The sequence below is a fragment of the Mytilus galloprovincialis genome, chromosome 14, assembly GCF_965363235.1.
Source record: "Mytilus galloprovincialis chromosome 14, xbMytGall1.hap1.1, whole genome shotgun sequence".
In the NCBI taxonomy this organism is placed as follows: domain Eukaryota; kingdom Metazoa; phylum Mollusca; class Bivalvia; order Mytilida; family Mytilidae; genus Mytilus; species Mytilus galloprovincialis.
This window is the reverse complement of record NC_134851.1, coordinates 71,023,116-71,037,434: the sequence shown is the minus strand read 5'-3', so window position 1 is coordinate 71,037,434 and position 14,319 is coordinate 71,023,116. Positions and strand designations below refer to the sequence as shown.

Sequence of the window (14,319 nt, the reverse complement as noted above, 5' to 3'; positions counted from 1 at the left end):
TTTTATATATTTATTTCCCTTCAAATGAATAACAAGAGAGACAATAATACTTATTTTGAAATCAATTATATTTTGTTTTTACTTGTATGCACGCTTTTCCGATGAAGTATTACAAGGATTGATAATGTAATATTGATATATGTTATCTAGTATAGTTACCTATAACTAGCGAGTACTCGAAACCGCTTTGTTTAGTTGAAAAGTAATAAAATATGATCAAAATACAAATAATTCATGAATGCAAAACTTTTTTAAAATCAATTAACAGTGCAAAGTTTTTTGTGTATATAATTCATTCGTAGAGTATATTTACTTACGATTATAATTGGTTTAAACATGGGTAAAATTCTTTTAATTGGGGACTTTTAAAAGTGTACACATTACAACAACACTAATAAAAGAATATTTTTTTTCTTTTATTAGATATTCTTTTCAATAGGTGGTAAACCAGTTTTTCGAAGATCTATATATTCAACTTACTTTGTATAAAAATTTCATACGTATTGCCAACAATTTTGGTGAATTTCTTTTAATACACTGACTGAATTAAACTCAGTTCGGAAATGCATCAACAAGGACGTCGACAATTAACTATAATACAAGGTATGTGATAGCTGTGAACTAGGACCTAGAAAACATGAACATATTGAATATCCAAATTTGATTACAGAAACATTATAAATTTGAATAAATAGGCGATAGCTTTTTTTCATTTTGAAACAATATCAAAAGAAAAGACTTAGGAGGTTTAAAAGAAGTAAAAACCATAAAATATTCAATTTAAGCAATATAAAGGAATGCATCAGATGCACATTTCGACAAGTAATGTTTTTCTATTGATGTTTTAGTTTAAAATATGTAAAATTGAATTCCTGTTGTACAAATGAAGTCTAGATGTCATTACCAAGCTAAGGAATTTAAAAAAAATATATACAATTTGGTCCAGTTTTCATTTTCTTGAAAACAACAACTATGTTATGCCATAACGACATTATTTTTAAAGACAACTTAAACGACGTCTTTTTTTAGAATAATACCTGCAAATTGTAGCATGTTTAACAGATTTTATCACCTTGTAAAACGGTGTGAGGATGTTCTATTTAGACACGTTGTGTTTGATGACATTTTATTTCTTCAAATTACTGTATTCCTTAACAGATTGTAAAGATAGTTATTTGTTTATAGAACATAGATACAAACTCTGAACAGAAATATGATGCAGAAGAAATTAGTTGCATGGATGTTGGTTATGTTGAGTTCCTTACAGTCTTCAGTTTTAGGTATGTAAACCTTATCTGTCATTTAGCTTAGTCTTGTGTGTTGTGGTGACGGAGTGTAAGATAAAAAGCCTCATTTAGATGACATTTTATGCATTTTTCTTATTAACCAATAGTTTCAAGTGACATACATGTATTTTGATAACAGTTAGATTACATTTAATATGTCATTATGAATAAAAAAAAAGCTGAGAGGTAAATATTGCCGGTCATCAGAATAAACATTTTCAACCGATGAGAAGAAAAACTGGCATTAGATTGTATATATCGATTCGGGGATGCGGGATACACAGTTTGTTTTTAATTTATGTAAACGACATGAGGCTAAACATAACAACGTAAGAATTTTCTTTTAAATCACCGGTGTAAATTCAATTTATTGTCTTTCATAGTATCGACTTTTGTTTGCTCTGCACAAAAGATCTACACTAAAAGAAGTGTCTCCATCTGAATTGTGTATGAAATGTCTCCGTTGTATGGTTCAGTATAAAATCTGGCATCAAGTATAATAATCTGTTACGTCAAATGTCTTAAGAAAATAAGCTCATAAAATATTTCAAGACCTTTTATAGCTGACTATGTGATATGGGCTTGTTCATTGTTAAAGCCCTAACGGTGACTTATAGCTGTTAAGTTCTGTGTCATTTGGTCTCTTGTGGAAACTTGCACCATTAGTAATCATACCATATCTTCTTTTATATAATAAAATATACCACGGTCATAAATGTGAACATACGACATTAACAGACACTCATTTCGTCTACAAAAGACTCATCACTGAAAATAATATAAAAACAAGAAAAATCTACAACAAACTGTAAAGCAGAAAAGCATTCAGGACCAAATATTTCGAAAGCACTAAAAGTATTCTGGGGTAGAACATTTTTTTTTCAGACAGTGAATGTATTAATATTACAGTATCAATTATACTTCATGTCAACACAGAAGTGCTAGCCATTGAGTTAGTGATATACCCAGAGACGGGACCTGCGCTAGCATTTGAATCAATCCAATGGTTGTAAATAAAAAAAATATCAATATCTAAATGTGTTTCTTCTTTGATTTCATCATGTCAGATGACTTTATATATAAAATGCTATTCTTCAGGTCAAGATATGAAGATTTTATTTTCAACAAATGGATATGTTAAAGAACTTGATCTTGACACGGGTAACGTGACAATTTTAGCCAACGTTTCTGGATATGTGTATTCCATGGCATACGACTACACACATCGTTTTCTCTTCCTTCCAAGGTACCATTTAGGAGATATATTGAGGTATATTGTTTTAAAGAATACACCATACACAATGAATAGTTCATAAGAGATTTAATTACAATTTCACGGTCCACTAAACATAGACAATGATAGTGCGAGTGGGGCATCCGTGTACTATGGACACATTCTTGTTTTGGACATCAAAACATGTCGTTAACGAGTACATAATTTAGCATATCAGTTCGGTCAACCAGTTCATGATGGCGATCCTTTGACAAAAATACTGTTTAATTTTCAATTCTTATCATTTAAATAAAGTGTGTATAGTGTAAACATGCAAGAGTGTAACGTATTCATCAGCTTTTCAACACGATATGACTAGACATTTTTTTCACTTCTAATAAAGAAAAAAGAACCAATTGGGAAGGTTAACGCACGGTTGATATAGGTTATCAGTTGAGGTTTTAGATCTGTGTTAATGTCGAGATCATTATACGAAAAATACCTTTGAATTGATGAAGTATCCTTCATCGTAAGGTAAAATTGAAAATGGAAAGTGGGATTATGTCAAAGAGCCAGAACCAGACCAAAGATCAGCCAACAGCCGATGTCCACCGAATGGTCTTCAACGCAGCGATAAAAATCATGCACCCAAAAGTGGTCCTCAGCTGGCCCCTAAATAAAATTGTGTACTAGTTTAGTGAAAATGGACGTCACACTTAACTCCAAAACATATAAAAATGAACTCAAATTTAAAAACATACAATACTAACAAAGGCCAAAGGCTCATGACTTGGGACAAGCGCAAAAATGTGGCGGGGTTAAACATGTTTTCTGAAATCTCAACCCTCCTCTAAACCTTTACCAAATGTAGAATAAAGAAACACATAGCAATATGCAAAGTAAAACTCTGTCTACAAGAGGTTCGAATCCGATGTCAGAATATGTAACAAAGGAAACTTAGCAAAATGATAATGATACATAAATTAACAAAGAACTGCTAGCAGTTACTGACATGCCAGATTGAGATCTCAATTAAACCTCGAAAGGTTCCTTCTTAAAAATATGATATGCAACCAATCAACGAAATGTTACTAATTGATTGATTGGACAGCTATCACAAGAATTTTCGAACAAGAACGGAAAACAGCTTAGTGGAAATTACTGCACCTGTCCTAAGTCAGGAATCTGATGTACAGTAGTTGTCGTTTGTTTATGTAATTTATACGTGTTTCTCGTTTCTCGTTTTTTATACCGTTGGTTTTCCCGTTTGAATGGTTTTACACTAGTAATTTATAGCTTGTTGTTCGGTGTGAGTCAAGGCTCCGAAATGAAGGCCTTACATTGACCTATAATGGTCAACTTTTATAAATTGTTATTTGGATGGAGAGTTGTCTCATTGGCACTCACACCACATCTTCCTATATCTATAATAAAATTTACGTTTAATGTACTGAAAACCTTGTATTCAGATCCGGCGACTTTGATGATTCTAGGTCAACGTTTTAATTGTTTACAGATGGCCTCATGCATATAAAACTACATATTTTCCTTATGTTTCAGCTACCTATAAAATCAGGTTTAATCTATCATTTTCTTCATAATTCCAGTTGCAAGTCAGGAACATGACAGTTGTTATCAATTCGTTTGATGTGTTTGAGCTTTCGGTTTTTTTCATTTGATTAGGGGCTTTCCGTTTTAAATTTTCCTCGGAGTTTAGTATATTTGTGATTTTACTTTTTAAATAGAACAAAGATCCCAAAAGATGAATCGCTCAAACAAAAATTGTCACCTTTGTTTCATTACACGATATAGGAAATCGGACAGATTTTAGTATCATTTTGGGTGCCATTTACTCAAATATTCATTTTCAAAGTCTAAATAAAGTATCAGTTGAAAGGGATATTGAAGTCAATAACATCGAGTATGATAAAACATGAAATGGATCTGTTTTTCAAATCCTTTTAACAAAAGCCGAACAAAGAAACCTTTTTGTTTTGGTTGACAATTTGTCTAGAGAATTTTATATTTTGACAAGGATAGTGAAATGCTCACATCAATCGTGTATAATCGTATACATTGTATTTTCTTATTTTCTTTTGTTATTTGATATGCCTTTTCTATTGCTTATATTCTTGTCACAAAGATAAATTTTATTAAAAGATACATATTAAAAGAAATTATTTATCTGCCATATTTCTAAAAATATAATTCTGTATCAAGAATAAACAAATATATATGAAACTATTTTAAGAAAGTTGAAAAATAGCATTAAAGTGTGAAACAAGACAACAAAAAATGGTAATAACTGTTTTATCAGTACCAAGCTTTACTATGCTTGTCCATAATTATTTTATATAAAAAGAGGCAAACATGTTTTTTGTCCCATAGGTTACATTATTCACTTGAACAATCGATGGAGACAATTGTGCCATCAGTTTCTAATCCTGCCGATGTAGCTATTGATTCACTTTACGAGCATCTTTATTGGACAGAGAGGATACATGGTGGTGGAATTGGACGATGCAATTATGATGGTTCAAATATAACTGTAATAATAAAAGAAGATTATATTTGGTCTGTTACACTAGACTTGGAAAATAGGTTTGTTTACATTACCAATGTTTCTTATGTTCGGAGAACATCGCAAACTTAGTAAATCGCTTGATTAAAAATAATTTGTGTGTACAGTGATTTACAACCCGTTGATATATTTAACTTAGACACTCATTAACCTGAATGACATTTGCGACGACCTGTAAATAAAATGAAGAAAAAAAGGCATGCTAGGAAAGATCCATTAAGAAATTTGATTAAGACCTGCACATATTTGACCCAACAATGAATATTCTGAAATAGTAATCTGTCCAACATAAAAACAAACATGTAGTTAAATATGCATGTGGCAATCGGTGAACAATAAAAATGCTAGCTTAGAATCATTAAAATCGCCGGATCTGAGTTTTTTGAATTTTCTTAGAACATTAGAAAACAATAATGTAAGAGTTTGTACATTTGATTTAATTATCCCTGATGAACAGTCGTGTAATCAATACGTTTCTGAATGGAAAAAAAACAACATTTCAACAAGAGAGTTATTTAAGGGACATTCAAAGTTAAAATTCATTAATAAAGTAAGCCTGATAGCGAACTAAAAAAAACCTAAAAAGACATATGATGAGTTTAGCCATTTTTTTTATTGATTTTCATACTTTGTTCTTATATTGTGCTGTCACACCACTGTCTCAGGTTAGGGGAGGGTAGGTGCAACTTCACACTATTTCAATTCCACTAAATGTATGTGCCTGTCCCATGTCAGGAACTTGTAAATAAGTGGTTTTCGTTTGTTCCTGTTTACTATATTTGATTTTCGTTTATTATTTTGATCAAGGATCAGAGTTGTCTCTTTGGCAGCATCCCACATCTTATTATTTCATATGAACAACTTTAACAGTATTTATGATTAATTGCAGTAGATTTATTGGTATGTCAAGTTAATTTTACATTATTGAGATTCAAAGTTCTCTCTACATAAAAAAGTTAAGCCTTTTCCAACAGCTGTGTACCAATTTTAAACTTCATTTTTATTTAAGCTGGATATATTATAATAGAATTGGAATTGGTATTAAACGTGCCAGTTTGAACGGATCTGACAGAGAGATTATTCAACTAAAGAAACATCAAATTGTTGCGGTAACGTTTGGTATGTTTTCTCTTAATTTTGAGTGTAAATTCACATTGCGATAAGACGTGTCACGGTACCTGTCTATCCCAAATTCATGTATTTGGTTTTGATGTTATATTTGTTTTTCTCGTGGGATTTTGTCTGATGCTTGGTCCGTTCCTCAGTGTTACATTGTAGTGTTGTGTCGTTGTTCTCCTCTTATATTTAATGTGTTTCCCTCAGTTTTAGTTTGTTACCCCGATTTTGTTTTTTGTCCATGGATTTATGAGTTTGAACAGCGGTATACTACTGTTGCCTTTATTTAAAACATCTTAAACCCTGCAAAATATAAAACAATAAGGTGATATGGTATGATTGACAATGAGACAAATATCCACTCGTATTTACCTGAAGTAAAAAAAAAAAGCCATTATATGCAACTTTGTTGAATTGATCAATAAGCAAAAACCTGTACAATATATTAACCTATCAAGAGCCCTGTCATTCGAACGACAAAAACTAATGAGTCGAGATATTTTATTAAAACAAAAGTAAAACACAAAAGATATCAACCGACGACAAACACGTCGCTTCATGCTTGTCCAAAATCAGCAGACTGCTATTAAGTGGTTGTCAATGATTGCATAGGAACCATTTAGTTTTCGTTAATTGTTAAGGTTTAAGTAATGTAAATTCTTATCAAGTTTATTATTTTGTTCCCCGGTGAAGGCCAATCGATGGCCTATTTTGCTTACACATGTACATCCATTTCCCTTTGACATGTTCCATATCATGGTTAACTTTGGTGACGATTAAACAGCAATCTCCTTGATTTATATGTAAACATAATATGGGAAATGTTATTATATTTTTTCTAAGTTACATTTCGTTCACTTACATATATATTTTAGATAGTGATGAACAAGGACATCGACTTTATTATATGAATTTTGATACTGGTGAGATAATGTCCTCAGCAACAGATAGTTCTAATGTAACAATTATAACAAGAGCTGGCTCACAAGCGTATGATATAGAAATAAATGGTGACGACATATATTGTACTGCAGATTTTCGAATTATCAGGCTTCAAAAACATCCTGGAACAAAGTCACAAACAATACACACAGAAACAACTCAGATAACCAGCCTGTTCGTGTGTTTGGGAAATGGTAAATAATTTAATACATGTTATTTAAAGACACTTATCGAGATTATTAAACATATGGTACCGTATACGAACATTTTATCTTAAATTTTAAAAACATAATACAATAATGTAGTGTTTCTTATCTCTTATATATTTCATTTTGGGAAAATGATTAAACAGTCTGTTACCATTTGATTAATAACTATTACTACAGTGTATGTATATATTTATATAAATATATGTGTGTTTATGAGAACATTTAACCATTTACTAATACCAATAATATGATTATACTAAGTTGTGTTATTACTTTTGTAAACGTTTTGCATATTGTATTGTATTCTTAGATAAAGCTTTATTGTGAATAATCCGTTTACAACACGTGTAGTGTAACATTTCTGCTGAAGACATTTATTTTTAAATTCAGCAAACTTGTTTCATTTGCATGTAGTAATTGCTTTACATACGCTTATACATGTAGTAATTTGCTTTGCTTGTATACTCCAGTAAGCATTCTAGTACATAAGTATGCTCTTACGAAAATTGTGATTGTATATACACGGCAAAAATATGCAAATAACAAAATTACGGAAACATCGTTATCCTTCAATACCACCTCACTTTGTACAATGTTTAGGTAATTGCTGATTATAGTTTATTGCAATTTCTTGAAAAAGATTTTTCCAGCATAAAATAAAGAAACCAATGAAACAAAGTATTTTTAATAATCTGATTTATTTTATATTCATTTGAGGTCAGCGTGCTGTGCCGTAATTAACTTGATGCAGATAGCTATTTGTTCAATAAGTTTGTGATCTTAAAAGGTCAATTTATTGTTTCATCAGATGCTAGTTCACATTTCATTCGAACAACTTATTGATTTGATCGTTTGTACTTACTTCATTTTGCTTGGTAATATCTGATGCTACCGATTAATTTGCTACGTTGATGATTGTTTCATTTCAAGATTAAGGAAACTATTAGTTTTCGTTTTTGCATATATATTGGATGTGTAATGATATATTTTTGGAGACGAGTGTTTACAAATGTATATATAAATAATAGGAATTTCAAAAAATAATTTTCGTTTCTAAAATACGACACAATTATGTTATTTGTTTTGCCCTTGTCATATGGAATATAATATTTGATTCAAAAGTACAAAACACTTCACTGAAATGGTACTGTTTAAAATATGCACTCTCCATATGTTCAATAGCAGTACTTATAAACTTCAGTATTAAATATGAATTAATTAAGATGATTTGGTATACAGCAAGGAGACAACAACCGAGTGACACAAATAACACAAAATAGCTAAAATCTTTTGGGGCTACATCTTGAAATATTTATCATTATTTTAATTGCAATATTTAATGATGGTTTGTCTTTTCCTTTCATGTCATTTTACTGAACATGATATTTGGTCTACATGAATTGAGGATGTTTCAACAACGAATATGGTATGTATATTTTGGTTTCAGTATGATCAAACTTTTTGATAAATCAACATTAAGAAAGTTCTCTGTTTTATCATTCTCCTTTGAAAGATTAAAAAACATTCAATGTTTTTTTTCAAATTCATATACAAATAAGAAGATGTGGTATGATTGCCAATAAGACAACTCACTGTACGTTTAACTATAATACTCATTCATGAACATATTATCCTACTTTAGGAGAAAGCGTCAACTAAACTATTGGATAGTAATAACAAAGTTTGGGTAATAATGGCTAGGGATGGGGTTATTAAAAATGTAATGGAAATTAAGTGTTATGCATTACAATTTTCCATGTAATTGAATGTAATGAGTAATTGATAACCTGCCGAACTATAAAAATCAGTTAAAAAAGGCTTAACTCGTCAGATGGATAAAAATACAAATACTACAAATACAAGTGGACGTGGTCGGGAACTTGCACATCCCAACAATAAACAAAGACTAAGCGCAGTTACTGACAGTTAGTTCAAAGCCACTAACAACTAATAAAATTGATCATGCACCTAAGACTTAAAAGTAGTTTTTGAAATTTTTATATTTTTGTCAAAGGGTCACAGTAAATATTTTGTCAAACTATCAAAATTAAACATGCCAAATTTAATTTAGTCAAGGTGTTTGATACTTTCTTAAGAACCTTTACAACTACTGACACTTTATAGCTTACATCAAAGTAAAATAAAATATACCCTACCGTGTCAGAAGTACTCTAAATTTACAGCACATCATCACAATGCAAAAACTGATTGCAGAACCACCTAGTATGTAATGTGTTATTGATAGGTTATAGGTTGCATTTCTGTAAATGTTGACAAAGCAATTTCCCATAGGAACTCCTTTTACGGCTAAATCTGTACCACTTTTACTATGACGTTTTGAAAAAAATATTATCCTAGAATTGAAAGTTCATATGCACCACAATTTTTTTCAAAGGTCAAAATATAGGGCTGTGCGGCATATTTTCAACGTTTATATGCCCTGAACTTCTCAGGGTTTAAACTTACACTAATTTTCTTAACTACCCCTACCTCGAATGAAAGGTTACCACATATTTCAATGTAAACAATATGCACGTGTTTATTTACTGGTAACATTCCCAAGTTCTGTCTCTGCGATATGGAACACAGAGCGCATAACTGGGAACCAGTATGTAAACAAAATTAATTTTCTATGAATATTCAATTACTCCCCAAAAGAGGCGTGTTTTGAGAAACAGCTGTATTTACAAAGTGCAACCTATAGCGATAAAACCAGGTTCAACCCTCCATTTTGTCAAATATGTCATGTACCAAGTCAGGAATATAGCAGTTGTTATCTAGAAGTTCGTTTCTGTGTATACTGCACTCAACTTTTCCTCTTGTAATTGATGTGTTTCCCTCGGGTTTTATAATAGTTTTTAATCTAGATTAATTTTCTCTTAATGAATTTGTGACTTTTGAACACCAGTGTAGTACTGTTTCATTTATAGAATAGATTCTCCAAAAGGAAAATAACTTCAGTGTCAAATGTTTTTCTGTCAATTCATCAAGTTTGTTTTTAATTATCAGTGAGTATATATTTTACCCATTGTGACTTGGCATGAAAGATGTCTCACAAGCACTCATGCCACATTTGTTTAAATCTATCTAAAACATTTTCAAACATAACATTAATACACATTTTTTAATGTGTTCTTGACGTTCCAAATACTAAGTATTGAAAATGATAAGTATTTTATCCACACTAAAGCGATGCAAAAGGGTTTATATCCAGCGAATGTACTTTAAATAAATGTCAAAATATCCATTTGTCCATTGAGACTCCCTTAACCAAAAAAAAACCGTCACGAAATAGTTCAATGGATATGAAGCGGCGTTAAACACTTAACAACTTAATAAGTAAATCAAAATCATTTTTTAGGCATGGTGACAAGCAAAGAGTTTTGCAGCATGGATGGTGACTGTAATATAACTAAATGTAAAGACAATATCACTGTACAATGTATGTACGGGAGCTGTAGCTGTGTTGAACACACTACCCATGGTTCGTTAAAATAATAAAATAAATCACATGTATTGGTCAACTGGTTAATGTTTGATTAATTTCTTTTCTGTCACTATGAGGAGACCCTTTTCTCTGTTAGCCATGGCGTTGTCAGTTTATTTTCGATCTAAGACTTTGACTGTCCCTCTGGTATCTTTCGCTCCTCTTTTCTAATTGCAATATTCTCACGTCCCCCCCCCCCAATGATAGTTCTTTGAAATTAAAGATGCAGCTAATGTTTTGTAATGACTAATAGTACACCTCTGTTCAGTATTCATAATCGATTTAACCACTGTGGATTCATTATTATTCGTTGGATATCAATTTTCGTGGATTTCGTGGTTAAAGGTGAACCACGACATTAACTGTTCAACGAATAACACATTTTCGATAGGCTTATATGCAGTCTTCGGCAAAACCACGAAATCAAATATCTACTAACATGTAAGTTTTCCTTAATCCCCAAAAATAAATAAATGCAAATTCTGGTTCTAAAGCAAATCCAAGAAATCACAATGTCGGTTAATTACCGTTCGGCTAGTTTTCTAATAACTAAAGATTGAAGACCGTGAAACAATATTGCATGTGAGTTGCGACATTGTCATATTGTATCGGTTAAACAATTCCGCATGTTTACCATAAAACTAAACATGCTGAAGTTGTGTCAATTTCAACACTGTTGGAGAAGTTTTCTTTTGTCAAATCTGCTGTCTGTTAAGTTTGCTTTGTGAAAATATGAAAAATTGTAATGCATAAATCTATACATCATGTAAATAAATCAACACATTTCATAATAGGCCAGATGGTATAACATTTGTCCATGCTTTAATACATTATTGTTGATGTATGTTGATTCCAATCATTTTGAATCTAATTTTTATATAATTTCAGCATGTATCGGACTTTTTGATTGTGTAGCAAACATTTGTACCAATGGCGGAATTGGAACTTGTGTTCACTCAAAGTGCATTTGTGTACATAATCAAGGTTAATATTGTTTTCATAGCTTGCAATTGATTGTAAATGGTTAGAAATTAAATACTGGGGTGTTGTTAGATAATATAATAATGGCGGACTATGTTAACTTCTACACATCAATTAATCTTAACTGCACCAGTCTCATCAAGTTGAATGACTTTTACATAACAACATAAAATTACTGTGACAAAAAAAAACATATCGAGTGGCCATGTCAGACAATTTATTTTTTTCTATTATTTCGGACTAATAAAGGCAACAGTAGTATACCGCTGTTCGATAGTCATTAATCGATTGAGAGAAAACAAATCCGGGTTACAAACTAAAACTGAGGTAAACACATCAAACATAGGAGGAAAACAACGAAACAACAGAAACACTGAAGTGCAGCCACAAACCAAAACGACAATGCAACACACACTAAAACAAGCTATAAAAAGGTTAAGATCACAATTACCATTTTCCTGACTTGGAACAGGACTAACCAATTATTGCTCGTTCAAAATACGTTACGATTATCTTTATTAATGATTCATAAATAATATATATACTTTCATTGTATGATTTTAGCGTGTACTAGTGTCAATGAATGTTCAACATTAGACTGTAATACTGGAAGTGTGAAGAGTTGCATTAATTCACAGTGTCTTTGTATAATCTAGTGATTGGAGTTAAATCTTCGTTGTTGGCCATAAAAAATATGCTGACATCGTCTTATGACCTTTGTTAGTCAGTCTTCTTGTTAGCAATTATCCTTATTTTTATAATAAAATATATATACAAATATACTTCAAGCATGTTTTTTGCTTCATTGTCCGGCCAAAGAAGTGGAGACGAACGTGCCTCAATATCTAATAAAGATATATATGGTTGAATCTTATTCATGTATATATTGACTTCATGTTCCGTTCTTTAGCACTATACAAGATGTATAAGATTAGAACACACCCAATATTAAGTTGTCTTCCAAAATCGATGAAATCATTTACGTTGAATGTTTGGATATTTACATTGTCTAAACAACAACACAATATATTTTGAACACAAAAACATACCCAAACTTGCAATCATGTATATTGTAGCTAGCGAAAAACTTTTGAAACGTACTTGCATCCAGAACCTTTCGTTAGATAACGTTGTTGTAAGCTTTTATGCATAACAAGGTAAACCTTGTCAAAACACAAATTGTTAATACCGTTTCAACGGTTAAACACTTTACTAATAGCACGGAAATATTGATACATACTAACAATTAGAAAATGTTGGTCATCGATTTTTATTTTACCGGTTTGAAAATTAGTGTAAACAGTCATCCTTCTATATAATAATTCAGGGGAAAAGGCCAAATAACACAGCAATCTACTTATCATATTTGTAATATTCTAAGACAATAAAGATCACAATAGTATGACTCAAAAAGAAATTACGTTCTTGCTAAATTAAATGCAAACATTTCGCAAATTTGCTGGTGCTCAATCTTTATCTTAACAAACTGTGCAAAAGAAGTCAGTTTGACCATTATAGCAACAAAATGTATATTCCATTTTTATAAAACATAACAGTATTTTTATGATATTCACAATTACTGAGATGCATCGTATATGTTTGATACGCTGAGGGATTACATTCTATTCGCAGGGATACCGATCGAGTGGCAATATTTCACAAATAGCACTGACGTTATGTTCTTCAATTTCATACTTTATAAGGCCTTTATAACGTTTTTATACGAGCGTCAAGCGGCACTATTTGGAAACAAAGGGCGCTTCTGGAGTACAAAATTTCATTTCTTGATATATATGATGAGTTTTTGTAAGCAACCTTTAATCTGTTATTGTTTAAAGGGAAATTCCGCGATTTTTTACTTATCATCTAATTATGTTCATCTTAACATAAAAACACATTTGCAAAGTTTTAAATTTATATTCCTTCTAATAACGGAGAAAATCAAGTATTTGTAACTTTTTTGGTTGAATTCTCGAGTGGGTCGTGACGTATTAGCCCGATTTATTGAATTCTGGGAAAAAATAACATCTGTTTAACTCTTATAGCTTATCGACAATATACGTAATTAAAAGCGCACAGCTGACGAATGGTCGTAGTTATTAACCACAATATAATAATGAACGAAAATGAATATGCATATACCGTTTTGTATTCATTGAATTAAACTCCTATAAAATTATATGTCTCTGTCTCTAGTAAATGTTTTTGAATAAATTTAATTAATTATTGTTGAGATTTTATTCATAAAATATTTATTGAACATTTTTACTATTTACTTGTCTATTTACCGTTATTGTTTTGATAATCATTTCAATGCAACTAATGTGTGAGCAGAGTGTGTATATTATTTTGAAAAGGTCACTGTATATTTCTCGGCTTGAGGTCAATTCGTTTACCTTGTAGCTATTTAGCCGCAGGTGTCAGTTCAAGCGTACACAGGTATAAATGTTGTTATTTGGAAAGGATATACAGAAAGGATTAGAAAGAGTATGATGTCACGATGT

At 31.1% G+C, this 14,319-nt stretch overlaps 1 protein-coding gene across 1 annotated transcript; it reads left to right on the top strand.

Annotated features, from left to right (window-relative positions):
• The first annotated feature begins 502 nt into the window (after nt 1-502).
• On the top strand, nt 503-12,597 carry LOC143058722 (uncharacterized). The gene is made up of 9 exons (XM_076232170.1): nt 503-603; nt 1,186-1,280; nt 2,385-2,556; nt 4,888-5,100; nt 6,090-6,199; nt 7,072-8,773; nt 10,709-10,831; nt 11,723-11,818; nt 12,380-12,597. Exons 2-6 carry the CDS (start codon nt 1,214-1,216, stop codon nt 7,338-7,340), a joined length of 831 nt encoding a protein of 276 aa, XP_076088285.1. The 5' UTR covers nt 503-603; nt 1,186-1,213; the 3' UTR covers nt 7,341-8,773; nt 10,709-10,831; nt 11,723-11,818; nt 12,380-12,597.
• The last annotated feature ends 1,722 nt before the right edge of the window (nt 12,598-14,319 follow it).

What these genes read in the sequence shown, in the direction of transcription:
- LOC143058722 (XM_076232170.1), top strand. Translation starts at nt 1,214, where the DNA reads ATGATGCAGAAGAAATTAGTTGCATGGATGTTGGTTATGTTGAGTTCC. An exon ending in CTTACAGTCTTCAGTTTTAG is followed by an intron (nt 1,281 to 2,384) that starts GTATGTAAACCT and finishes GCTATTCTTCAG; the next exon opens with GTCAAGATATGAAGATTTTA. An exon ending in CATTTAGGAGATATATTGAG is followed by an intron (nt 2,557 to 4,887) that starts GTATATTGTTTT and finishes TTTGTCCCATAG; the next exon opens with GTTACATTATTCACTTGAAC.